This window comes from Podarcis bocagei (genome assembly GCF_964188305.1).
Source record: "Podarcis bocagei genome assembly, chromosome: 8".
Classification (NCBI taxonomy): Eukaryota; Metazoa; Chordata; class Lepidosauria; order Squamata; family Lacertidae; genus Podarcis; species Podarcis bocagei.
This window is the reverse complement of record NC_138133.1, coordinates 39084219-39112218: the sequence shown is the minus strand read 5'-3', so window position 1 is coordinate 39112218 and position 28000 is coordinate 39084219. Positions and strand designations below refer to the sequence as shown.

Genomic DNA, 28000 nt, shown 5'->3' with positions numbered 1-28000 from the left:
CTTCGAAAGAGTTCTGTATCATATCAAAGCTTGCACACAAATACTAGGCCAATCTTTGTGTTTTCTGTGTGTTTTGTTCTGTGTGGACTACATAAAGATATAGTCCCCGCATTATTTTAGGTATTTACTTTATTGCAATGCAGTCTTCAAACTGAAGAAAAGCAATCCATTTAATAGAAAAAAAATCCATTTAATAGAAAAAAATCTTTTTATTCAAGTAAATTTTTTGGATATGTGAACTGAAATTTCTCAGATGTCCAGGATAAGTATACTTGCCTTTTTACCTCATATCTTTGTCAGGCAGTCCTACCTGCCTAAATAGTTTGGCTGGAATTCACTCTTGGGTGCTTTTGTAATTTCTTTCCTTTCCTGAATCCAGTGAAGAATAAACATTACATTGATTAGTCAGCATTGCAGAAAGATGAATTGCTTAGGATGGCAATTGAGGACCGAACTAAGCATTCTACGGCAGATGTTGGTAACATTTGTCTGCTAGTTCTGTTTGCTTTTTATGAAAAGCAGTCTTCCAGCTTCAATCATTAGCCTTCAAAATTCACACTTCTCCAAATTATGCAATTCAGTTCTCCAACCCCAAAATATGCACAAAACACATATATATTAGTGAAAATAACACAGAAAATGGGGACATTGCTTGTAAAAATATGTGCATTAGGTAACATTGCATAAAAATGAATATATTAGAAGAAATGCTGGTGAATTTCCGTAAGGACTTTAAGGAAAAAAAATATTATAAAGTGTTGCAAAAAATGAGATTGGAAAAATGAGAAAATGAGGAAAATCCAAAATGGCAGTTGTCCATCGCTAGCTACAATGTCCCTCTGGAATGCTTTTAAGGTGTGAGAAGCTTCATCTGAGTACTCCTCATGTTGCAGTACTTATATTTTCAAAGGATCCACAGATCACATGGACTAATCAGTTGACAAGACTGTTTTTCATTTCCTACCTTGTTTCCTAACATCTCCATCAATGTCTTCAACTAGCCATAACTAAAATAAAAAAATTCCTTCCAGTAGCACCTTAAAGACCAACTAAGTTAGTTCTTGGTATGAGCTTTCATGTGCATGCACACTTCTTCAGATACCTTCAGATACCAAAGATGGTATCTGAAGAAGTGTGCATGCACACGAAAGCTCATACCAAGAACTAACTTAGTTGGTCTTTAAGGTGCTACTGGAAGGAATTTTTTTATTTTGACTATGGCAGACCAACACGGCTACCTATCTGTAACTGTAGCCATAACTAGTGAGCAATAGGTTGTTGTTTTTTAAATGGTTACTCTTTGCCACCATACTAGTCTTCATCTAAAAATAAATTGGAAAGGCAGGGATATATATATATATATATATATATATATATATATATATATATATATATGTAGGTTTTGGTGTCTTCGGGTGTCTTCCCGTGTAAGAGTTGGGGTGTCAAGGCGACGTTTCGACGAGGTCTCACTCGTCATGCTAGAGCACAACTAAGTGCAGTACAGCCATCTTCTCAGAAAAACTCTTCACAAGCCCAAGAGGTCAAGACACGAAAGCTTTAGCAACTAATCCACACCTAATGACCCTCCTAAGTGGTACTCAGAATATCACTCAAGAAATCACTCAAGATATCCCTCAAGTAATTAATGAACAAAAGAAGAAAAGGCACACTAACCTGGGAACTTCCTCTCTGCCCAGAACGTTGGTGGCTATACACCACACCCCCTCAACAGTATTTATAGGAACTCAAACACTGAGATCCTGCTCTGTTCCAGTAACAAGAAGCCGAAAGCACCAGCCTGAAGATGACGAGTGAGACCTCGTCGAAACGTCGCCTAGACACCCCAACTCTTACACGGGAAGACACCCGAAGACAACAAAACCTGCATTCCTGTACCCGTGAAAATCTACGAAAGCATATATATATATATATATATATATATATATATATATATATATATATATATGTAGGTTTTGGTGTCTTCGGGTGTCTTCCCGTGTAAGAGTTGGGACAGATAAATTACAGACACCATCCAGTAGCCAAACCATAGTGGCACCTCCGGATGCTGCACCCCCCTGCAATCCCTACACAGATCTGGCTGGCACAGGGCACAAAACCACAGCTCGCCCCTATACACGAAGCCAAGCCAGAGCACAACTAAGTGCAGTACAGCCATCTTCTCAGAAAAACTCTTTACAAGGTCAAGAGGTCAAGACACGAAAGCTTTAGCAACTAATCCACACCTAATGACCCTCCTAAGTGGTACTCAGAATATCACTCAAGTAATCACTCAAGATATCCCTCAAGTAATTAATGAACAAAAGAAGAAAAGGCACATTAACCTAGGAACTTCCTCTCTGCCCAGAACGTTGGAGGCTATACACCACACCCCCTCAACAGTATTTATAGGAACTCAAACACTGAGATCCTGCTCTGTTCTAGTAACAAGAAGCCGAAAGCACCAGCCTGAAGATGACGAGTGAGACCTCGTCGAAACGTCGCCTAGACACCCCAACTCTTACACGGGAAGACACCCGAAGACACCAAAACCTACATTCCTGTACCCGTGAAAATCTACGAAAGCAAATATATATATATATATATATATATATATATATATATATATCCTATATATATCCTGGGTTTGGCCAGAGTTTACATCTTCTATACTTTTGTGTTGATAGTATGAACAATGAAAAATGCAAGTTAGTCTAAGAAATCAATAAACCTGGCTTCAGATACTGCTTCTTTTCTTCTGTATGACCCATCAGATGATACCAAGTTACGAAAAGACTGTATGGATGTCTTTCTCTATTGTTATGAGTTTGTGGGTTCAAGACACCTATAATTTATGGATTTAATAGGTGTTAGAATTTATTTAATGCTTGTAGAATTAAACTGGAAGTCAGACTCTTAGTAGGTGGATTTATCTTCCCTTGTTAGAATATCACCTGACAGATAGGACATTAACAGAGAACAAAGACAAGGAGATGGGCCATCAGCAAAGCAGAGACTCTCTGCTCAAATGGGTGGAGCTCCACCCTGAGCTCTGAGATTGGTAGTCAGTAGACAAGGCTAGAAATTTTGTTAGGAGGAAGTTTTAGGACTTCAGCTTTCTGTGGCATGATCAAGGGGGAAAGGTATCGGTCTGTTGAAAGCAAGTGAGAGAGTGGGGCCAGAGCACAATGTGGACTACCTGCTTTGAATTGGGAGACTGCAGCAGTGGGAGAGATGGGATTCTCTTGCAGTGTAATGCTTTGAAGCCCTACACTGTAGGCTCAGGTTATATATATATGTATAAATAAACCATATAGCATAAAGACATGTAACAGTATATAAGGAGCTAGGAGCTCCATGCATAAATCCCAGCAGAATCCTGGGAGCTGTTCTGTATGTCATAGCTGTTTGACATCTCAAGCATATTAAGAACCCTGGATTAATTTGCCTGCATAATAGTAGCATGGGCCCACAAGTTTAATTTGCCTACAGCTGTGTGTCTTTTCCAGGAAAAGGGTTCTTGTCTTCACAGATTCTGCCATCCTCCTCTCCCATTTTCCAGATGGAAATACCACAGCCTGAAAGTACATCAGTATGGGAAAGAAGAAAAAACCTTGAAATAGAAAATCAAGAACTGGGTATAGACAACAGAAGATTAAAGGCCAAGATGAAGGATCTTCAAGATCTTCTGGACAGAAAAAGTAAATGGCCTGCAATTCATCTGTGTGGAGATCTCAAGATACCATACAGTGAACTGCTGGGGGGAAATAAGGTATGATACTTAGTTACTTAGTTCAAGCATTTCGGCAGGGGGTAGTTTGAGCTGTAGCAAATACTTCTCCCGCATTTCATCCTCACCCCTGACTTCCACATTTTAGGTGGGGCTGTCTCATGGGGAAAGTGCCTATACAGAGACCTGCACCCAAGCTAGAAACCTGCACATTCTACAGAGTTCTGCACCTAATGTGTGAATATTTCAGTGGAGCCTAAAAGCTGCATAATTTTGGAGGTGGAGCCAGTGGTGGGACCCCTTTCTACACATGATGCCACCTGACACAATTCATAGCAGAAGGGAGCTTTAATTGAATTTATTATCAGCATTCTTTTCTGCATAAAATATCAATTACCCGGTCATGATTTCTGCATTAAACATGTTATTAATTATATTTATACTTCACACAATAATAGTGCAAATAAGCATCAAAGGAATATTATTATAGCTATAAAAAAGCACTTATTTTTCAATGAATATTTGAAGATAATTGCTTTAGCAGTCTGCCAAAAGTCAGGGGGTTTTGCAGTGGGTCAGCCAAACAGAATTTTATAGGATGCATCCACATTGGCTGTTTGTGCATGATCTGCTATGGTTATATGTGATATTCATGATTTCAGACAATAGCTTGCATTGTAAATCACCAGAATATTAATGAAAGCATATCTATAGCAGCCTATAAGACTGCTATATCTGGATGATCGTAACACTATTAAGAAGCAATAGAGTTAGAGTGGATCAGGACACTGATCAAATAAATTCCTCTCGTGTGTTTAGAGTTTGTTTTGAATTGCTTCTTTTTGGTAGCCCAGACCAGGATCACATCTTATGGGGGGAAATAAAATAAAATGACAAGATAATGTAGCATGAACAGAAGATCATTTATCTTCATTGGATGTGTTGCCAGTGCTTAATTTGTAAAATGAGCGGTGTCAGTGCTCAACAGTGCCAGATGCTATCACAGGAGCTCTGGGCTGACTGTCAATACAATACTGGGGGGGGGGGGTTGAATTCTGCATATACATAGAGGCATTTATCCCTCTGGCCAAATGCAAAGGATGGCATGCAAGTCTAAGAGTTCAAGGATCCAGTTGTTGCTGTTGGAATGTATTGTGGGGTTTACCGTAAGTCAGGCTGGCTTTAAAGGTACACCAGAAAAACAACAGAATACCCAGCCCTCAACACCCCAAAGTACAAAGACCATGCAATTTACTCATTAGTCAAAGAAGTCTTTAGGTTTCCATTTTCTAGGCAGGCTAGAAACCACCAAAGATATAGAGCTGGGATAGGTGGATAGCTAGTGTTGTGCCCTCCAGGTGTTAATGTCTATAACTCCCATTATTCTTAGCCAATAGTTGTGCTACATGGAGCTGATGGAAGTTGAGGTCCAGCAACATTTGAGGGGCAGCACATTGGGTACCCCTGTTGTAGACCTAAGAGAAAGGGAAGGGGGACAGATAAGGAACTAAGTCTAGAGAAAGGGGAAACCAGCCTGAACAGGAGACACCACAGAACAAAAAGGATGTGAGATTTGGAAAAATCCATCCCAAGTTAAAATCAAGAAGCCAAAGGAAATAGTTTGGGGGTAGCATTTACAAGCCAAGCATTTATTTATTTTTTAAGTTCTTACTAACTTTGCATTCAGTGGTCTGGAGGAGCAGCAATTATTCTCAATGTGTGTAGTAGTTCCATGCATTATTGCTCACTTGGGCAGCTGCCTCAAGGCCAAACTAAATGAGACACCATTCAAGCAATTAGCTTTTTAAATAACGGCATGAATGGGAGCTTTCCCCTTTATGCACATAGCAGGTATTGGGGCTTGATCCAGACTGAGAACCAGGGAAAGGATAAAAGGTAAAAGGTCCCTATCCTGTGTCAGGGTCCCAATCCAGATCAGCACCCTTGTGCTTGCTATTTACATTAAAACAAGAACAACACTTGGTAATTGTGTGACTGGTGTCTTATCAAGTTTAAAGTAAAGGTAAAGGGACCCCCTGACCATTAGGTCCAGTCGTGGCCAACTCTGGGGTTGCGGCGCTCATCTCGCTTTATTGGCCGAGGGAGCTGGCGTACAGCTTCCAGGTCATGTGGCCAGCATGACTAAGCCGCTTCTGGCAACCCAGAGCAGCACACGGAAACACCGTTTTACCTTCCCTCCGGAGTGGTACCTATTTATCTACTTGCACTTTGACGTGCTTTCGAACTGCTAGGTTGGCAGGAGCAGGGACTGAGCAATGGGAGCTCACCCTGTTGCGGGATTCGAACCGCCGACCTTCTGATCGGCAAGTCCTAGGCTTTGTAGTTTAACCCACAGCGCCACCCACGTCCCTTATCAAGTTTAGTCCTCAATTAATACTTTAGCTGGTCCAACCTACATTTTATTTCAAATTCCCACTTGGATGCCAACAATCAAGTGATTGACAAGAGAACTATTTACAAAGGAAAGGAAAAGAGAGAGTCAGTCATGGGAGCTCCATGCATACAAACACAGTTCTAAACCAGCTTTTTCAACACCACTGCTTTCTGCACAAGAACCAGCCTATGGACATTGCAGGAGGCTGGACTAGATGATCCTCAGGGTCTCTTCCAACTCTACAATTCTATGAATCTATGATTCCATATCAGAGTTGCTACCTCTCAGATATATACCTCAGATAATAGACTCCCACCCTTAAATAAGTAACTAGTGTGATGGTGCCTCCCTAGCTTTAGCAGTGTTTCTTGTTGTTATTGAAAGAAAAATAGCCAAAGTGTGTAAAGAAAAATAGAGAAGTGTGTAGCCTTCTCTTTCCGATCATGAGCACAATGCCTTGGGGATAAATGTTGAGACAAGATTATATCTGAATTTGGACCAACTGTGTATTTCTCTGTTCCATGGAGAGACTCCAGTTACATGAAACTTTTAGACTATACTAAAAACAAAATGCGGGTTTTATTTCACCAGGCTTTTGTGTTGACCCCTTTACTGTGATAGAATAACGCATTATTACTTTTCCACCTTTCCATCTACAGTTTCTATGACTGGTATATATCATATTTCCCTTTAGCCCTACTGCCAAGTTTTTTAGACAGCTGCCTTGATTGCATGAAAGATGTGTATCAAATCTAATCTGCACTGTACTTGAAACTTTAAAAAAACAACCTACAGTTTTTTCAAATATATTATGAATGACTGTAGGAAATGTGGCTTTACTGTATTTTATTAGAGATATAAAACATAGGAATCAAAATGCTTTACGTGGCCTATGCAAGTTTTATATACTTCAACTTTTAACTACTCATATGACAGGCTGAAAGCAGGGAAATATATCATTCACATGGAAATTCATATCTATGTTTTAAAAAACATTTCCCTAAAACTATATTTGTGATCATAGCAGCTCATAGCTTATCTTTAAATACATACATGGGTTACAAGCTTTCCCATGTCAAGAATAGCAAATTGATGACTACCATCATTTGATCTGGATTAAATAGATGGTTGGAAGTGGGTGGGGGGGGGGGAGATTCAGACTAGAAGCATTAGATGTATTTTAATTTCCAGCGATATAGTGAGTTTATCTGGCTAAGTTTCCAGTGACCTAACTAATCGGCTTACAAACTGATACCGTATGCTGTTACAGAGAGAAAAGAAAAAAGGGATGCAGTGGTAGTAGGAAAAAACCCAAGCAGAGTAAGGAGGTCCATTTGCTTTCAGATACGATGTGGAGCCTATGCAGGTTCATCAGATTCACTGGGTCATCACCCCCATCAGGTATACCTGTTCTCCACCCGCTGCATTCACTTGCAAACACTTTCCACCTCCCTAAAATGGGACAATTTCATTTAGCCTAATGTATAGCATGAGATCATCCATTCTTAGCCAGCAGGCCTGTCCATAGTGAGGAATTAACTCTTTATTGTCAAAAGTACACTTACAAATTAGGAAAGGGCATGTCTATCAATCCCAGGTCTCTTAGTTACTCCTAGGTGTGCACCCAATGCAGCAACAGCGAGGCCCCGCCTCCAGCCTCTGCTTATGTATCTCCCCCACCTGGGCTGCATGCAAGCAGGGAATAACTCTGCCTGCATGAAGGGCCATCTTTACTGGGGGGGAGGGGTTTCTGTACATTCTTGGTACTGCGACCCACATCCAGTGGAGCTGTGGGCATGCATTAGCAGAGTTCCGCAAGAAGAGAGACTGTGTAGGTATGCAGCATCAAGAATTTTTCTTTATTTACAGCAAATCAAAACAAAAAAAACATGGCTAGTGTGAACAGCGTCTCACACATGCATCTTCTCTGTTCGAGAGCAGGGAACAAATAGCAGAAGAACAAAAGCACAAAGAACGGAAGTTCTCTAGTCTGAGTTTCCGTTCCCACACTTTCAGCAGTATGGAATGTAAATAAGGATCACATGATCCAGCAATGAGAGAACAAATTACTGACAAGGGGTGCGGGGCACCCTGGCGCCAAATTATGGGGGGTGCTAGGTGGGAGAGCAGGGAGAGCTCTCTGGAAAGTCTCGCTCACCAAAGCCAGGAGGTGGGGGAGTGACAGGAAAGAGCGAGAGACAGACAGAAAGAGAACACGCCTATCTAGCGATGGGAGCACGCACAGGCTCCAGAACCTTCCCAAGAAGAACTTGTATATGCGCGTTCGCAAGGTCCCTCCCAGCTACTCTAGAAATAAGGTTGCTCCCACAATGAAAGGCTGCCCAAGATGGCTCTCCATACGTATACGCATGTGCACAATGCCCGCCCGTCTCATCTTTCAGACACCTCCCTATGACCATAAGTGCATGTGTGGAGTCTTTACACTGACTCTCAATGTGTGGAGGCAGGAGAAGGAAGGGTGGAAGCCCTTGACACTACACCAGTCTAACCAGTCTCTTCCTCCTCCTGCACCTGTTCTTTACTCTCCAGTCCTGCAGCTTCTCCTGCCTCTGACTCTCATCTCCTGGCTATTGCAGGCTCTCCCAGTTCACCAGTCCTTCTTCCAAGCGCTCATCTCCTGGAGCCCACTCATCTTATTTAGATATAGGAACAGTTCATTTGCAAGTAATCATGCTAGATACATTTTGTACTTCATACGGCCTGCTTTACAGTTTTGTCATGGCTGCATGCTTTCCTGGGACCAGAATGTTTCATGTTTTCTGTTTGACTTCTAAAAGCCATTTGTGTCCTGCTTCAATGTTAGTGGTTAAGCTGGTTATCAAAAACTATAGTGTGATCATCTTTAGCAGCTGAACTGAACTTTCCAAGGTGTCTATTTCATGAACTTCTGATGAAATTCCATTTTATGATGGCCCCATCTCATTTACATTTAAATCTAACCACTTTCAGACATTCTTCTGAAATGTGTGAATAGAATAGTTTAATTTCAAAAGTGGGGATTGAAGGTGAGATTGTAGAAAGTTTATACGGGCAATTTATATTCTAGTGATTGGGACACGGATATTTAAAAGGAGACCAGAGGCATTGTGATAATCAATTAATTCTGTCTGAAATGGAAACGTTAAATCTATGCTTATCACTCATGTTTTGACATTTCTTTGAAATGCAAGCGCCGTTGCATATATTTATATCTATGACTTCAGAATAAAGATAAATCAGTCTTGATTCAAAATATTGTTAGAAATTGTTGTTCAGCTTTTCCTGTTTGTTTCATATATCCGGCATTAGAGGGACATTTAATATGTTAGAAGTGCAATCCTAACCTCTGATCCATGGCACTGGAGATGCTTAGGAAGAGGAAAGCATATCCCTCCACTCACATGGTGTGGGAGCTCTTCCACCACAGATGTCCTGACCTGCCATTCATAATGAGGAAAAAGAAATAATGATCACTCTGTATTCTTGAGTGGAATGGGGGAGGACTATAGTTTTTCCTGATCTGAATCATAAGGATTGCTTTTCTAATGAGTGGTTATAAATAAATAAAACACATTGCATGGCAATATGACCTGAAAGTAGGCTGTGCCACCGCAGTAGAAAAGTTGGTTTGTTAATGTATATATACATTTGCCTTCATTGGTTTAATTAAAACTGCAGATCACATATCCAGTACACATTTAATATTAATATTGTACTTTAAAAAAAAATGCTTCACAGGTGCATTATAGCCCTATTTGCTAACGTTTGGAAAATGCTCCCATAGGATAAGAAAATACATTACCATTCCCTGAAGGCAACTATGAAAATAGTGGATGCATGAGTATATATCTCCCTACAGATCACTATGTATCTGTGTAATTCCCTATCCAAGTCTGCAGCCTCTCCAATCAGCTCTAGAGAATTGGGGGACAATCAAGGACATTGTGGAAGGTAGTGTGGGGCACTGCAAGGGCAGAGCCCTGAGGCACCCCACAAGTGAGATCCCAGCAGTCTGAACACTCATCCCCCCCCCACTTTCTGGACACGGTCCAGGAGGAAGGATCAGAACCACTGTATAACAGTGCCCCCAGCTCCCAGCTCCTCTAGACAGTCCAGAAGAATGTCATGGTCGAGAGCCCATCACCCAGCCCTTCCCGGCTCGCTTTTATGAGCCAGGATGGGCAAGGATCAAGGAGACAGGTGGTCGGTTTCACTCGCCCAAGCAGCCTATCCACATCCTTGGAGGTAACAGATTGGAACTGATCTCACACAAGTTAACTAGACAGAACTCTGGCATGCTCCTGCCCCGGTTCTGCTCCCACGGTGGTGTCTACCTCTTTCCGAATCTGAGCAACTTTGCAAAATTATTGCAGGAGATCTTGGGTTCCTCACCAGGCATCAGTGGTGGAAGTGGTTCTGTTAGATTGCAAACCACCTGAAAGAGTCTCCTGCTGCTGTTTTCTGCAGATGCAATAGAGGTGGTGAAGAAGGTGCTCTTCGCCATTGCTATCGCCACTTGGTAGGCTTGATGCTGAACTGTAATCCGTGTTCGGTCAGATTCAGAATGAGTTTTCTGCCACTGGTGCTCTTGCCATCTCAGCAATTGTTTCATCTCCCTCAGTTCTGGGGAAAACCATGGGGCTGTCCGGGCTCCATGCAATTGGAGAGGGCACTCAGGAGCCAGACAGTCAATGTCCCTGGTTAACTCCGCATTCCAGCGGGCCACTAGGAAATCAGCAGAGAGGTCATCAACATGGGATAAAACATCCCCTACCACTTTTTGGAAACCATTTGGATCCATTAAGTGGCGGGGTTGGACTATATGAATCGGTCCCACCTCCCTGCGGAGCAGAAGGGTTGTGACTTTGTCTTCACATGAGTGTGTAAACTGATGACTTACATCTCATAAAATGCTTTTGCAATTTTACTTCAAAATATGCTTCATTTTAACAGAGGAAAATACCAACCAATGGGGGTAGTGCAGCTGATGTTAAGTTTAACTTTACATTGCCAAGATAACTATGAGTAATTAGCTAGATCTAAACTTTACAGCAGATACTAAGAATGACTAAGCCAAGGCCTTGATTGGCAAGGGCAGAGGAGTAAAGTAAGCTGTTCTGCATGGTACTGTGGGTAGTTATACAAGCTGTGAAATGCATAAAGAAAGCAGGAGTAATAACATTTTATGGGATTTGAGGAGGAAGAAAACAAATGGGTAGATTTATTATTATACAGTAGTGCAATATCTCATGAAAGATGAACATGATGAATTGCTTCACAAATCACGAAGAGTGTTAATAATGATGACAGAATGTGAATACTTAGTGTTTGTAGAAAGCTGGAGATTTGTTATTTATAATATCAGCAAATTCAAAATTGGGATAGTCCAGCATCTAGTCTCCCCTTCAACCTGAAAGTTGTTCAGAGTTCAAGCCCAGTTCATACCGAGCTCACCTGCAGCCAGATATATCTGCCAGTCCCCCCACTATCCAAGGAAATTTCCCCATGTGAGGAAAAGGGGCAGAAACCAGCAGTGGGGAGGACTCTCTGGCGACCGTGTTTCATCCTTAAGGCCTGGATACTCCTGAACATGGATCTATTTCTGTGAAGGGCTTCAACAGCAAATAATAGGTACAGTCAAACCTCGTTCTGTGTCTGCCTCCGTTTGCGTCTGCTTCAGCCAACGTCTGCGGCAAACCCGGAAGTACCGGAATGGGTTACTTCCAGGTTCGCCACTTGCACATGCTCAGAAGTGCTAAATCACGCTTTGCGCATGCACAGACGCAGCACTTTGATGTGCATCATTTTCGGGTTGTGGCGGGGCCTCCAGAACAGATCCCCGCTGTAAGCCGAGGTTCCACTGTATAACAGGAATGAGTGGGAAGATGTTGAACTGCCCACCATAAAACTGCTGGTGTTCCAACTGAAGTGACCTCTCCCTCTCCAAACTGACACCATCAGACTATTCAACAATCATCCTTCCCTAAGAGCAGGGGTTGGGGAATCAGTAGCTCTCCAGATGTACCTATCACCTCTGGGTCTGCTAGCTGGGGTTGGTCAGAGATTGAGACTAACAATATCTGAAGAGCCAAAGGTTCGCCTCCCCTGCCCTAGAGGGAGAAGAAATATGACGTTCAAACAGGTTTCCTCCATCCTGTATCTTGCCTTTACTGTTTCATTGATTTGATGTTCTATAGAAATCATTTTGTCAGGTTCTCCTGAAAAGCAGCCTATGAAATCTATAAACAAACAAACAATAGTTTAAAACTATTTCTCAGCTGGGAAGGGGGAATCAAGTTCCATAGGAGAATATTTTCCAGTGCATGCAATTTATTTTGCAATATGTAGGTCAGGAAAACAGATAAAGAAGAAACTCTTGAAGCTGATTTTTTCTGGCCTTATATTGTACATAACTAACACTAACTTCAATAGACTTGCACTTGGGTATTTCCAGAAAGGCTTATGTTGAAAACCAGTGTGTTGTAGTGGTCAGAGGGTTCCCTACTCAGCCATGAAGCTCACTGGGTGACCGAGAGATAGTCACTGCCTCTCAGTATAACCCAGGACAGTCCAACCTCTCAGTACAAGTGGGCCACAAAAGTACTTTGACACAGAACCCGGGAACCACACACTTAATTGAATTTTGCAATATTGTTAACATTATTTCATACAGACAAGTAATATATTTAATTAAATATATATAATCAAATACACAATTAATACTATTAATTAATATATTAAGCAGATCATAGCCATTCTTTTTTAAAAAAAGAAGTGACCAAAAAGATCCAAAAACAAGGAGGCTGCAGAGCGTAAGGGGAGTTGCTGGGTGGAGGCAAGATCATGAGCAGAAAAGAGAAGGGTGAGGGAGAAAACAAGAGAGTTTTTACTGGCTTTTGGTGGAACAACGAGGGCTGGGAGAGAGAGGGAAAGAGCATGTAAATGAGCATCTCTTATAAAGGGACACAAAAGCAATTGTGCCAATTCATGAGTTTGGAAACTTATTTGTTTGTTACTGTAGTAATACCAAGCCTACAAGTCCATATACCTTTTTCAGTCTGAGAGACTTTGCCTCCAATGGCAGACAGAATCTTAACAATATTCTACTGAGCCATCAACTCAACCACCAGTAGGTTTCCCTGACCAGCAATCTCATAGACTCCTCATGTGTTAGTTTCCTTTCACAGGGTGATGGGTGAAATCTTTGTCTTTTAAGGGTAAAAGACAAGTTGCCTGGTATTTTGATCAAATAAAAGCTCTGCAGTCATCTTGTGTTAAATTTCTGAAATTTATGGCAAGCACAGCAGAAAAATCCTCTTTATTTTTCCCCTCCTGTGTGACAGCTGAAACCTCTTCCACAGATGACTCTGTCATTATGCACCGTCTGTTTCTTTACATTAATGGGCCGCAATGTATGCAGGGAAAATTAATCTTACGAGAGCCAACATTATTTCATGCTTCATTACATGAAATGCCTCCTAACTCTTTGATTATATGTAAAAAAATTGCCCCCGAGGAAGGAAAAAACCGCTCAAAAACCTAGCCTATGATGTACAAACTAATGAATTCTCATTAGATGAGATGCAATTTCTCATTATTTTAATTTTTCCTTACAAGAACTCAGTGTGGAAAGAAAGCTTAGCTACTGTTTCATGTGAGACTCACTTAGATGCACTTAAGTGGAATCTTATCTATAAACTGGATTGTCAATATAAACTTAGTAACGGCATTATCCTTACTAGATTATTGCTAACAATCATAAGGTTTATACAGTGGTACCTTGGGTTAAGTACTTAATTCGTTCTGGAGGTTCGTTCTTAACCTGAAACTGTTCTTAACCTGAAGCGCCACTTTAGCTAATGGGGCCTCCTGCTGCTGCCGTGCTGCCGTAGCATAATTTCTGTTCGCATCCTGAAGCAATGTTCTTAACCCGAGGTACTATTTCTGGGTTAGCGGAGTCTGTAACCTGAAGCGTCTGTAACCTGAAGCGTATGTAACCCGAGGTACCACTGTATAGTATATGTCAAATCAAGTGCAGTTTAAAAAAAGTGTTTAATAGGATTCAACAGAGTTGTAGTAGCAACAAACTCTGCTTCACAACATATTGGTGGTGGTGGTGATGATAATCCTTCCCTTTCTCCCAAAGAAACACAGGGTGGCAATCATAGCCCAAATCCTAGTTGCTTCCCATCCCCAAACTAAAAAGCTCCTGAATCTGTAGCCTTTCTTTTATGAAAAAGGTGAGACCCCTAATAATAGGTATGTGGACACAATAGTTTTAGGCAAAGTTGTTGACCTCTTTTTTTGTAAAATCTCAAAAAAAAAAAAAGGTTAACTGAATACCGGCTATGTCCAGAAAATTTTGGACACATGGCAACCCTAGTATAACTACAAAATACAAAATATTGTCTATTCCAAGTCACCCAACCACTGCCACAGTGTCTTTTCTCCTGGCAGATCAAGAGGAGCAGATGACAGCAAAGGTTGCAAGGCTTTTAGCTGGGGCAATCAGAATAAGGTCCACTATTTGACTGCTGATTCAGGATCCTAAACTTTTTATTTTGTTCTGTGTATATCACATTGTTTTTTTGTTGCTATGGCTGACGCAAATAAAGTTTCATTCATTCATTCAAAATACCATGAAATAACCTAGATTTCCAAAAGCAAGCCAACAGGTTCCCAACAGTATATTTTAATACGTTGTGTCCCCGCCCCCAACTTTGCACACACAGGGCTGTGTGTGTGTGTGGCTCCTACTTTTGTTCATTTAAAGAAAAAGTGCAATAAAATTATTTTAATACGCTGATGCTTCAATGTCAAAAGTTTTTCTGGGGGGTTGTAGTAGTTGTCTGCCCAGCAACTTCCCCCAAACCCCTGCTTATCCCCCTTCCACGCTGGCTGGGTTTCTTTTCTTCAAGTTATACCCTCTCCACACCCCAGTGGATGCTTTAGCTTGTGGTTACAGAAGCATGCTTACAAGGGAAGCTTCCTTTGCAGACAACTGGGAGTTAATTCAGAGCAGAGAAGAGGGGAATTGTTAAGCACTTTGCTCCATCTTTGCTTCTTTTGGTTTCCATATGGGAAAACATGTAAACACCCCAGCAATTCTGGATGAATAGTCACTGGTGTAGAATCTCTCTGCAAACAAATCAGAATTAATGCTCCATAAAAGATAAGACATAGTCTAACCTCTGTGTAAGCTTCTTGCAGACAAATCAGGATGAATGCTGAGTAAACCAGTCATCTAGAGAATCTTGATGACCACTGAGTAAATCAATAATCTATGGCAGGGATGTCCAACCGGTCGATCGCGATCTACCAGTTGGTGTGGAGTGTCCCTGGTCGATCCTGGCCAAAAGGGCGGGGGGGGGGGGAGCTCAACAACTTTGGTCAATCCAATGGTTAGATCACTGCCGGATTTTTTATATAGTGGGAGTAGATCACAGTCTCCTGGGAGTTGGACATGCCTGATCTATGGCATGTGTAGTGAACTGCATCATAGGCAAATTTTAGGAAACGTGACTGGTTCTGCTGCAGTGGGCAATCAGCCTAGGGGGTGCCACAGGGTGCCACAACTATGAAGTAGTGAACTGAGCAGACCAGCAGGTGATAGGCAAAGGGCGACACCAAATTTAGGCCTTGCCACTGAAATTTGAAAGACCAAACTCCATCCCTGACTACTTGCTATTTGAAAACAGGGAAGGTTTCATTAAAAGAACAGGGCTAACTTCAGCTTTGTCCCTTCTCTTCACTTCTGAGAAAATATATTAAACATATTAAAACCGACCATGCTTTCCTTCTTAAAAGAGCATTGAAAAGAGAATACCTGAGACTGAATTCATAGCCTTCATGCTTTCAGAAAGAGAGAAAAAGAATGCACTCACACAAAGAACCCAAGATGTAAAATGATTGGGTACATGGAGGTAAATAATGGGAAGGTTTCTAATCCATATTTCAGGGTCTCCAAGGGCTTGACGGTAACAGGTTTAGAATGAAAATGTTGCTAAATAACCCCAATATGTCTACCATAAAGCCATTATGCATTGTATTTATTACATGCAAATTGCCTAGGCCCTGCCAGGTCATACTGATGCAAACCTTATTGCTGAAGGTTGCCAGCACCAGTAGAGAGATAATGGAAGGAAATGCCTTAACAAATGCCTTATCCTAGTAAAACGGTACAGGAAAATGCACCAGCTGAATGCACAATTCTCTTGGTATCATTATGCTGTGCATGCAGTCAAGTTGGTTTATAGTACAGGTGCTGCTTCCTATTAGATAATGGTTCATAACTGATTTTAATAGCGTGGCTTACTGGAGCATGCTGATACAATGTTGCCTCAAGGTATTTGTCATAAATGTTGAGGAAATTCCTGTACAACATCAGAATTATGTGCTCATATAACGGTGTCCTTTTTTCATTAAAGTAGCACATGGCCATTAATTATTTGGTGGGACATTTAGTAACTCCTATAAAACCTTGCTCTTTTTTAAAATTATGTGTCACAGTCTATAGTCTACTTCCAGTGGTTTACAGCAAAGGGAGGGGGGAAATCTATGGAGTCAAAGGCATGGAATTGGGTTACATTTTTGCTTTAAAGAAAGGTTAAACTTAAAGCACATCTCACTTTATAAAAGTTCCCTCTTATTAAAGATAGACTGCTTGTAAGGTGCCATGGAAATACTGAATTGGTGGACAGTATAGTATAAATACTATAAATACATAAATAATGATTCCGTGATGTGTCAGGTTGAACATAGCCCATTGGCCATGCATATTGGTAAAACTGTCTGCAGAAACAGGAGTGGTTCTTGGGAAGTCAACCTGGTCTAGGTTCGAAAGGCACTTTACTGCTGCTGAACAGTTCTAAGTTTGGCCATGGTCTGGATGGGAAATCACTGGGAAATCACCTATGTGGCACACTACATTCAGTTCTGTCATGGACGAAAGGTGGATATAAAATGTAATAGAATAGCCAAGATCTCCACCCAGTTTTGTTCCACTTAAGTTTTAGTTTAGTGTCAATGAAAATCATTCATTCACATATTCAGAACCTTTATACATTGTGTAGTATGTGCACATACCACATCACCACCCTCTCTTTGTGGTCATCCATGTGAGGTTACTTTCTTACTAAAATTGTGCAGCGTAATGCTAAAAGTGCAGGTTAATGCTTCTGTCTGAGTGTGAGCATGGGACTCAGCTACATTACTGTTGTCAAAAAACAGTGTTTTGAATGCATTACAAACATGCAACACCAGAAGGCGATGTAGAGCACAAAACTTTTCTATGTGATTTTACATAGCGTTTTTTTCCCTTTGGTTATAACAATTTAATTTATGACTTATTTATAGCGTTTTTTCCTGTGTGTAGATCTACCCATGTATTTTCTAGAAAAAGAGGTGCCAGAGCTCACCATGAACTTCTCCCTTGGCTTGTTCTCTTTAAACGGCAGTGGTACTCACCTGAGAGGTGCTGGAGCTGAGTTCTGGTGAGCTCTGTCTGAAAAGAAAAGCCCCAACTGTATCTCATTTCCACTATAAATAAACAAGAAATTCATCATAGGATCAAAACCCATGTGTTCAGAATGCTACACAAAATAACATGTTCTTGCATATTCAGGAAGATGGGCGGGGGCGTTGTGGTGGGGAGATGTCTTGAGGGTAAGTAGAAAAGGAAAGCCATGTGGGCAAAAAGTAGTTCGCCGCCACTATAAGATTGAGGTGTTCAGAAGGTTAATGTAGAAAGGCAGTCAGCTGAGACGTTTAAAATTCCAAGTCTGCCTTTCACAGTTTTTGTTATTACCTACCCCAGCAGCAATTTCTATGCAGGTGCTTGCTATTTCCAAAATGTTACAGATCAAGAGACCCATCTTATAAATAAATTATAAGGGATTTATTACTAGTGACCCAAATATATGGTCACAGATCTCAGGAGGTCTGCAAGGAGACACATTTCACAGTGTGCATGTGAGGTTTAGTAGCATCTTTAAAAATGCAGGTAAGCAAGATTTGCTGAACAACCAATGTAGGCTTTTTTTAAAAAAATCATGTTAAATGAAGCATACTAGCATATTTCCATAAATCATTCTCATGGAGCAAATTATTCAGCAAGAAGTGCTGCGTTTTCGGGATGCAGAAGGTCACATGTCAATCAAACAAAAACTGATGAAACTAGTTAAAGATCAATTCTGTAATCAAACCTCAGCCACTTGGATAATGTTTGCGGGGAAGCAGATCTCTAAAAGATGCCAGAGAAGGCTTGTTGGAAACAGAGGGATCTTCAGTAGCTGGGGTCAAGTGATCAGTATGTGTAATGGGGTAGGATCAGAATTTATTTTATTTATGTCCCAACTTTCCTAAAAAGTTCAAGGTGGGTAACAAAAGAAAGAAAGAAAATACACAAATGCAACACAAACTACAAATGCAATAAAAATCCTTAAAAGCTACCTAAAAGAAACAAGGACCCTAGATCACAGAGAGGTTAAAAACAATAGGAAAAGGGTAGGAATTGAGTCGCACGCTTCCTGAATGCTCTGACTATATATTTTGATCACTAGTAATAAGTAGATGCCTTGAAGTGTAACTGTTTAGAAATAGCCAGTGTTTACATATGGAAATTGCTTTTATTTAACTCTGACAAATTCGAAATTAGCAATTGGGAACAATAAGCATTTGGAGAATGGACTGGGCAAATGTCATATAACTTTCTAAAACCCATTCATACATGGACAGAAATGTAAATCATATAGTTGGCACATAAAGCTCTTGGCTCAATTGCTGGCATCTATAGGTAGAGTTGGGAAAGGTTTCTATATATCTATCTATCATCTATCTATCTTACGTGGTATGTATCCTGCATACTATAATAGAACATTGAGATACTTCAGAAAACAGGGCTTCTTGAAGAAGATGGAAAAACATACTGAAAGGTCACCCTGTAGCAAAAAGCCTGGTGGTGAAATAAGTCCTTGGTTAAAATATTATCTTAAAGAGTCTTGCCTTGACTGTTTGATTTATGGATTCAGTCAAGCATTTTAGCTGTTTGCTAATTGTAAGTTCAAATTAGAAATGGTGCAAGACTTTGAACGAGGGGAGCTCGTATTGTGAGTCAGCCTGGTCTCGTTCTAGCTTGGCCCAATTTGAAATGGGATTTTTACCCTTTCCCCGCCATTGCCCAACTCAGGATCCTCCTCCTTCAAACAAAATAGAGCCCTGCCTAGCAGAAAACAGGTAGCTGGCAAGGTTGGGCAGGTTTCACTTCACTGAAAAATGGAGCTTTCAAAGCTTGAAAAGCCCCCTGATCTGTAGCAGGACAAGGTGCTTGGAGCACCAATCTCAGCTGAGGAGAGGCTCTGTGAGTAGTGCCTGGTGACGCTCAAGATGATGATGGTGATGGGTGTGTGTTTGCTTAGGGAGAAAGGGAGGGCAAACTCACAGAGGTCACCTTTTCAGGCTTCAAGCATTCCCAGGAAATGCTTTTAAAAAAAATCTCCCTAAAACTCCAGAGGTTTTTCAAACATTCAACAGGAACGCTTGACAAGCACCAATGGTGTTTGGAGTGAACCAGGAAGAGAGGACTTGGCCCTTGCTATGCAGACGCTGCTTAGTGGTAATACAAAGCAGTATATCAATGCTTTAAATTGAATAAAAAACTAATTAATACTTTGCATTACTAAATAATGCAAATCAGTTCCAGGATGTTTCGCATATATGTAGTTTTCCCCTGCAGATAGATAGATAGATAGATAGATAGATAGATAGATAGATAGATAGATAGATAGATAGATGATAGATAGATAGATAGATAGATAGAGATAGATAGATAGATAGATAGATAGATAGATAGATAGATAGATAGATAGATAGATAGATAGATAGATATAGATAGATGATAGCTGGTGCAGGAAGAAAGAATATTTTATCTGTAATGTATCAGGAAGAGGGTAGTGGCTTTTTGTGGGCGTAAAATATGCTTATCCCAAGGAATCTGTTAGCATATCTATCTTGCAGTTAGCTGTTGACTTGTACGGTTGCTATGGTAAATATTAGTTCATTATCCCACCCTTTTTAGCATATTCATACGCAATTTTTTCTCTCTCAGACTCATTGGTTTCCACTGATAATGAGAATACTCACTAAGAGGTCACTTCTAACTACACTTTTGACAAATGATTGAGTTGAAAACGTATAAACCTAGAGATAATAAACTTTGTGGCCACATTTGGATGATCATCTAAGGCTTCATAAACCATGATTTATAGCAGCACACTCCTCCATTCCTCCTCCCCTATTTAGCTTTGACTGAGCTGTGACTCGGGCTATTTTTTTAAAGTACATTTCATCAAATCCACCGTATATGCCTCTGCAGAGTCTTGTTTTATATTACAAGCTGTAGAAAACATATTCAGAAGATGCTTCCACATACTGCATGCAGGGTAAATTCATATTCTGAACCAGGATTGTGAAATTTAATGACATTTTTCCCCTTGTAATTTAAAGAAAAAAATTGGGGGGGGGGCAGTTTCAAGTTGCCTGACATTACCCTAGTTTATGGCTTCTCTGGTTATGAAGTCACTTTTGATTGTCAAAATGTCAGGATTTTAATTCTCCCTAATGTCGTGCCTTTACTTCATCAGTGTGGTCAGTTTTGCTCACCAATCCAAATACTCTCTCAATAATACTTCATAGCCAATAGAAACTGACATTATGTGCTGAAGAAGTCTGTAAATGCTTGGCACAGATTCAGATTCCATTTCCTCTCTCTCTCTCTCTCTCTCTCTCGGCAGTAGATGATTCTCCACCAATCTTTACATGTATTTTCAGTTGTAGCTATCAAATATATCACTTCTGTTACAGAAGCAAGCTCTTACTGTAACAGCTCCTACAGGACATTTGCTATGCTTTCATTGCTGCTGAAAGGTGACAAGTTTTACAGGATCGATGTTTCAGAGTCAAATTCTGAAATGGAAGCGGTCTTACAGTGTAGGAAAAGGATTTCTGGAGTCCTTTCTTTTGGGCAAGTATTGTTTTGATGGTCACTAGGGAGCAAACAATCTAGCTTAGGGTCATTATGCTTAATGCATATTGTGCAGTTACAGTTCTAAATGAACTACAGCCATTGATTTTAATCCTTTCATCCCCAGCCATGGCACCCTGAACCTGCACTTCTCCCAGCACACAGCTACAAGATTCAGAAGGGAAGCTCCCATTGTTGCAAATGGCCATTTTTGTTCTTTTCTCTTTTTCAACAAACCCTTGTAACTGTATAGATAAGGGCCATTTATTCCAGGATGTACTGTGGCTGGGGAGGAAAGAGATCAGCCACATGCTGTATACTGAGATTCCAGTAACAGCTCCCTGCCTCTGACAGCTGTGGTTAATTTACAAAAAGCAAGATAAGTAACTGCATGCAGCAAATTAAGCTAAAATATAATTTAGGTACATATGTGCTCACTAAGGCCTTACATGATGTCCACAGGATCTCACCTCTCTGGCTGCCACCCACTGGAATTTGGCTTCAAGGAAGCACTCTGTTGTAGCTAATAGAATAGGTTGCTTGGTGTTTGTGGTGTGTCTGTAGTGCTTGCGACAGTTTCTTTGGTTTGCAAATGTGCCCACAGGAGCAAAAATGTTGGTGTTAGAAGGCTGGAAGCAAGGTTGCTATTCTAGCATAAAGCAGAACAGCAAAGATCGGGTGCTGCTGAATCATCATTCCCCACTCACTTTATCATCATCGCCCTGCCATGTTAAGTAGCTTGTGCTGAAGTACAGTAACTGCCCCAGTAATTAAACCTGGCTCTCCTCACCCTAGTTCAACCACCAGGCAGGATCTCAGTGGCCTTAGGAGATCAGCTACCGTATTTTTTGCTCTATATGACGCACTTTTTCCCCTCCAAAAATTAAGGGGAAATGTGTGTGCGTCCTATGGAGTGAATACAGGCTCTTTGGCTTCAGCGATAGCAACGCAAAGCCTCTGAAGTGCAGAGAGAGCACTCCCTCCGCACTCCAGAGGCTTCACGTTGCTTTCGCTGAAGCCTGGAGAGCGAGAGGGATCGGTGTGCACCAACCCCTCTCCAGGCTTCCAAGGTAGCCACCTGAAGCCTCCAGAGCGCAGCCGGAACTCCCGTTGCGCTCCGGAGGCTTCGGGTGAACGCACCTTGAACGCACAGAACACACCTTGTTTTAGAGGGGGAGAACAAGAAAAAAAATCTCCCCCTCTCTGCTCTGTTTCTCCTGCTTTTTCGCTGAAGGGGCGCTAAGCAGAGAGGGGGAGAATGTTTTTTTCTTGTTCTCCCCCTCTAAAACAAGGTGCGTCCTATGGTCGGGTGTGTCCTATAGAGCGAAAAATACGGTAATTCTAGGGAACCTCTGGAGCTCTTCCTGCTATCAGGTAGCTTCACTGAGTTCTGGGTGAGACCTAGGTGGAGAGTCGGCTGAAGAAGGAGCTAATATGTGGAAGTCTGTGGAAATTTTGCCCATTCCTAATTGAGATATGTTGCTTATTTCCCCTCTCCCCACTTCTTTGTTTGCAATCCTTTTGATTATACCCCCCAGTTCCTTTCAATCTTTCTCAAGTTCCAGAGATTTCATTTCCCCCAATACTTGATCAAACCCTTATTGCTAATCGGTAAACACTTCCTGCTAGAATATGCTGACAATGCAGCTTTATTGAAACATGTCTATGCAATCACATTTCCTATTTGAGGAAATATTTTGGCTTCTTTATCTTTTCAGTCAATCAGAATCTTTTCTGGAAAAATAGTTCCATGTCCATTTTTCTTTTTGCCGGTGCTGTTGTTGTTCCACAAAAGCTTATTACGTTTACTGCTGAATGCCATCTGCTTCTAGATACTATAGATTAGTGAGAGCTGTGGCATGCCTTTTGAAAAAGGCATATAACACTGTGATGTATAGTGCACCATTATGATCCGAGATCATTTTAAACTTCTTTATTTGAATGCATTCAGCTGATCTTCTTTTTTAGAAGCTGCAGTATCAGCATGGCAAAGCCAGCTCAAGTGTGAAGTGAACTTATTCTGAAGGGGGGGGAGTATTGTTATAAGATACTTATGTTGGGTGTTCTGTTCCTCATACCAGCTTCACACTGATTGAGTCCTTAAGAGGTTCCTAATTCATCTCTAGCCAAGATGGGAAAATCTTCTCACAGGGCAAAGACATCTTCGCCCTGTCAACACTCCTTGGTATGAACCAAAACAGAAGCAAATTTAAGCCTTGCTGATGTGAACAGCTGAGAGTGGGGAAGACACACACACAGAGAGAGAGAGAGAGAGAGAGAGAGAGAGAGAGAGAGATGCTACTTTCTACCTGCACTGAAACGATAATCTCATGGCAGAAGAAAATGAGGCCATATAAATCCATCCCCATGGTTTTAGAGGGGAGATTAAGGAGTGTGGGGCTCAATAGGGGCCAGACAGTAATTACAATGTCATTGAGGGAATATAAGAGAAATGGCCCCTGGGTCACTAAAATGTGATTTGTTTCTCTGTGGATGTTGTGTTATTTGTTACATTTCATAATCTTTAGCTTGATTTTCTGGCATCTCTAATATTGATTTTTCAAATACCATTAGAGGGTTTTAGACATTGTCTCTAGGCAACTGATGCTATTCTAGTATTTAAAAAACCCAAATGCTTTTAGAACAGTAAGTTCTTTTTATGGAGTAGGCAGTCCTCATTATTATTACTTCTTTCACACTGACTACAGAACTGCATATTTAGACGACTGAAGCAGTGGAAGGGGGGTGCATTACATGTTCATCCCCCCATGTTTATGTTTTTAAATGATGCATGACAATATCCCTTGTTAAGTGGTGTGTGTGGCAATAATTCTTATGTTCTCGTATGAAAACAGGTCATAAGATATCTTTTGTCAACTTGGCATATCACTGATATCGTGGAAAGCTTTAGGGATACCTATGTAAAAAAGAAATGCCAATGCTTTCTTGAAGCAAGATTTGTTCTTGGCTATATAACACATGGTTAGTGAGGAGAGAGTTCAACCATGAGCCCAGGTTAAGCTAAGATGATAATCCAAGATTTGGTTCAGCACATCGTAACACGAGATCAAAAGGGGGGGGGGACTGAAGAGGATCGTTGTGGATGTAAGAGCTTCTCACATTCCTGGAAAGCCACAATTTGACTTAACATGATGTCTGAACCTGGCTGTTATTTTACAATTTAATGTCAATGCCACACCTGTTGGACTCACAAGAGAGAAAACCCAAAAGGTATGGGCAATTCTTGAACATCCTGGTTACTACACATTCGTTTACAGTTTGCCTAGCAACTGGGGTATGAGAATTTATCCATAAATGGTGAACTAAAACAAACCACCAAGAAAGCCCACCCTTCACTTGTCACCTACCTTGCTTCAGACAGCAGGAGCACTCTGCAGAACATCTGAGTATACAGAAAGTCTTTGGTTGGGATAGGTATTAACTGACTACCGAATATTCATTACTTCTTTTTGAAGTTTCTTCGCAGAATTGTTTTGTGCTCTAAATTTGTTTGGCTCCAACCTGAAGCTCCTTCCTCACCCCTCTTGGCTTCCTCAATGAAAGTATTTTTACCTTTTCACCTTTGGATTCATCCTTGCAATTCATGTGAATTGGACCCTTCTTTTCTCTTTCTTGGAGGTGAAGTGCTATGCACTAGCATTCGGTATATCAAAATATGCTGTGTTATAAAAAAGCTCTAGTTCAATAGCATGCTGCAGTCTCTTGTGTTGTGACCTATATCATATTAATGAAATATTTCAATTAAGCCGGCAGTCCCATTAACTTCAGCAGGAACCTCAAAACCCTTCTGCTACGACTGTTTGGGAATGAATATGTTGCAAGGCAAGTTATAATGTTGAACATGTTTGTGGATTGGGGTTAAAATATTGATCCTCCTTCATAAAAGCTTGTCAATGAGACTGAAACAGAAATGCATTAACCAGCAAAACTATTAGCTTGTTTAAACATTGGTAAAATTATAAACCAGTACAGTATTGGCTTTCATGTAGTCAGCATCAGCATTTTCTAGCATAATTTTTCAAGTGCATTGGATTTTCAACCATCACAACATTCATGGATCATATTTCCTAAGGTGAAGCAATATATTTCTGCAGATACCTAAAATAATGTTCTGATATTTTTTTTGACCCTTTAGCCCTTTTTCACTTTATCTGTCATCAGATAAGGGAGTGTGAAAAGAACCATAGCATGGTTGTGGAGTATCTGCGTTGCAATATTATCTAGCATCCCCACAAACAAATCAGTGATTGATGAATTAAACTAGTTGTCTGGAAGCAACTGGGTCTTCCACAGTCCTTCTGCAGCACAGCACTATTTATCTTCAGCTTCAGAAGAAAGGAAGGTGTGTGTGTGGGGGGTGTCCCTTCCATCAGTGCATAGATTCCTAAGCCCAGAGCACAGAGCTGGCTTGTAAGTTATATTTAGATGCTTTCCTCTGCAGTAGATTTTGCCAGACATCCTAGATTTAGAGATGTTCTGTCACAAATTACATGACTTTTATAGCAAAATTGACAAGAACCCTAGAGATCCTTGTAAAAAGAATTACAGCCCATAATTCTACAGGAATAAACTGTTTGAAGGCAACTGCTTTCATGAAATATTCTGAAGTGAATAAGGTAGGAGATCTCTATCTTAAAAAAAATAAATCTCTTTTGACATTAGAAGCCATCTGCTCATTCTACATTAGAGTTGGGAACCACCAGCCCATGCTCAGCCCAGGTCAAAAATTTAGTTGCATATAAGTTCATTCCTTCTTCCTACACACACAGAGAGAGCCTTTTCTTAATCTCAGGAGCCTAATTTAGAAGTAAGATGGGGATGGGGGATGGGGGACACATTTTGTTGCTAGTGCCGAACAACTGGGAGAAAGAATTCTTGCTGATCAGTTCAAATTGACCTCTTCAGTTGACAGTAAGCTACCAGTGCATATGTGTAACATTAAGAAAGACTATTCATTTAGACCACAATTCAACTCTGCTGTGTGGTGTGTTGACATGCAGAGGGCCGGGAGGCCGGCTGGCAAGCCCCGCCTGGGCCGTTCCCTTCCAGCCGTCCCATTGCGAAGACCATCACTTCTTCTCCGACGTAAATCAGTGACCCGGGCTACTGAGCCAGGACACACTATCAGCAGATCACACTGTGCACACAGAATAGGTGTGAGGCTTGTGGAAGCATACTACAACTACAGATTTATTAATCATAAATCAGGACAAAGAAACAGGTTGTCTCTCTCTCGTGTTGTCTCAGAGAGAAAACGCGAAAGTAAAAGCTATACTCACAACAGAAGTTCCCATCATACTGTGCTGGAATGCAAACAGACATGTGACACACAACAATCCCATGTCTATTCCTTAAGGTGGAATGGAAATGTCAACAATGGCAATTGTCCTGTGGCAATATTCAGAAGTTAAAACAAAGTGTTCTCACGCTAAACACCTTAAGTGCTGTTGATAATGCCAAGGTTGCAGGCTTGATCCCTGTATGGGACAGCTGCGTATTCCTGCATTGCAGGAATGATCCTCATTCTATGCTTCTAAGTGCCACAGCTTAGGTGAAAGGAAACCATTCCAAAGAGCAATGTCAAAAGCGTAAGAGTTCCTTTGCACTTATATTTGAAATGGCAAGTGTAATATGTTTCAGAACATGGTAATGGATTTATTAGGGTAGTAATAAAATCACATGATGGTTCAGTAAGCTAAAATTGCCTACACCTATGGTTTGAAGGAACATCCAGCAGCTGTCTATTTGAAGCCTCTTCACTGCAAGCTTCACTGGGGGCACATCGAGCCAGAGGGAAGCAAGAGACACACAGCAATGCAAGAAAGGGAAGAACTGAGGTGCTGGCATAGAGTTGGTAGGGCTGGTCCAGGCTGCAGATATGGTGACCTCCATTTCAATTAGAGAGGAGGAAAGTGCATAAAATAAGGTAAAACATCTGGGAAATAACAGTTGTGAAATGTTATATTTTAGGAGTGCGCACCAGCCACAAGATTAGACTTGCATCTGTAGCCACAGCTTTGAGAAACAGCCCAATCTCTTTCTGTGTCCTCCTGATCTGACTCATTTTTCAGAACCAAATTAGATCTGTTATATGATGTTTAGCAATCTTAACCCCCCCCCCATGAAGTACCTTGTGAGTTCTGTCATGCGTTTGCTGAAAAATACGTATCGGGCTATTTTGCAACATATGTCAAATGCCAGTCGAATGCCACTCTGCATATTTTCTGGACCTCTTGGCTGCAGGCAGCAACAGCATCTTTAATCCATTTGACTAGAGCTGCAGAAAACTCAGAAGCAGCACCAAGCCTTCCTGCTTATGTATTTTCTTTGTGAGTTGGGGTAGGGAGAAATGGGGCAGAAGTTGATGACTTGAGCTCATTTTCTTTCCAAAGCCATAGATTGGATTATAGTGTCAATACATACAGTACTCAAGTCAACTTGTTTCCATGCAAGAATAACTGTTCTTGTGAGTGCTCCCTATTAAACACAGCTGGAGTGTAACAAGGCTTAGCAGCGTGAAGCAATCAAACAGTTTCCAGTTATAGAAGCTGAGTCGTCCCATCGCCTTTATTGAGCCGTGGAGCATTATTTGTCTTCCGACTGTGTCTTGCCTTTGTAAAAACAGCACAATTAACGCTGATTGTAACTATGGAGGGAGTTGCAGCAGTTGTTGCATTGTAGTGGGTACGGCTCAGGATGTAGTGGGGCTTTCTGCCCTCCTCCTTCTGAAAGCAAAAAAAAGGAGGAATATTTTAAGACCTTTGATACCAAACACAAACACATTCCCCATCTAATTATTAAATTGCCTCCCCTACAGCTGTTTTCCCCCCTGTTTGAT

General features: G+C 41.1%; 1 protein-coding gene across 1 annotated transcript in view; it reads left to right on the top strand.

Moving 5' to 3' along the window:
* CCDC102B (coiled-coil domain containing 102B) overlaps positions 1 to 28000 on the top strand; it is a 604790-nt gene that overhangs the window by 550798 nt on the left and 25992 nt on the right. The window contains exon 8 of the mRNA XM_081205635.1: positions 3560 to 3769. Coding sequence (XP_081061761.1) covers positions 3560 to 3769 — 210 coding nt within the window. The remainder of the gene's footprint in view (positions 1 to 3559; positions 3770 to 28000) is intronic.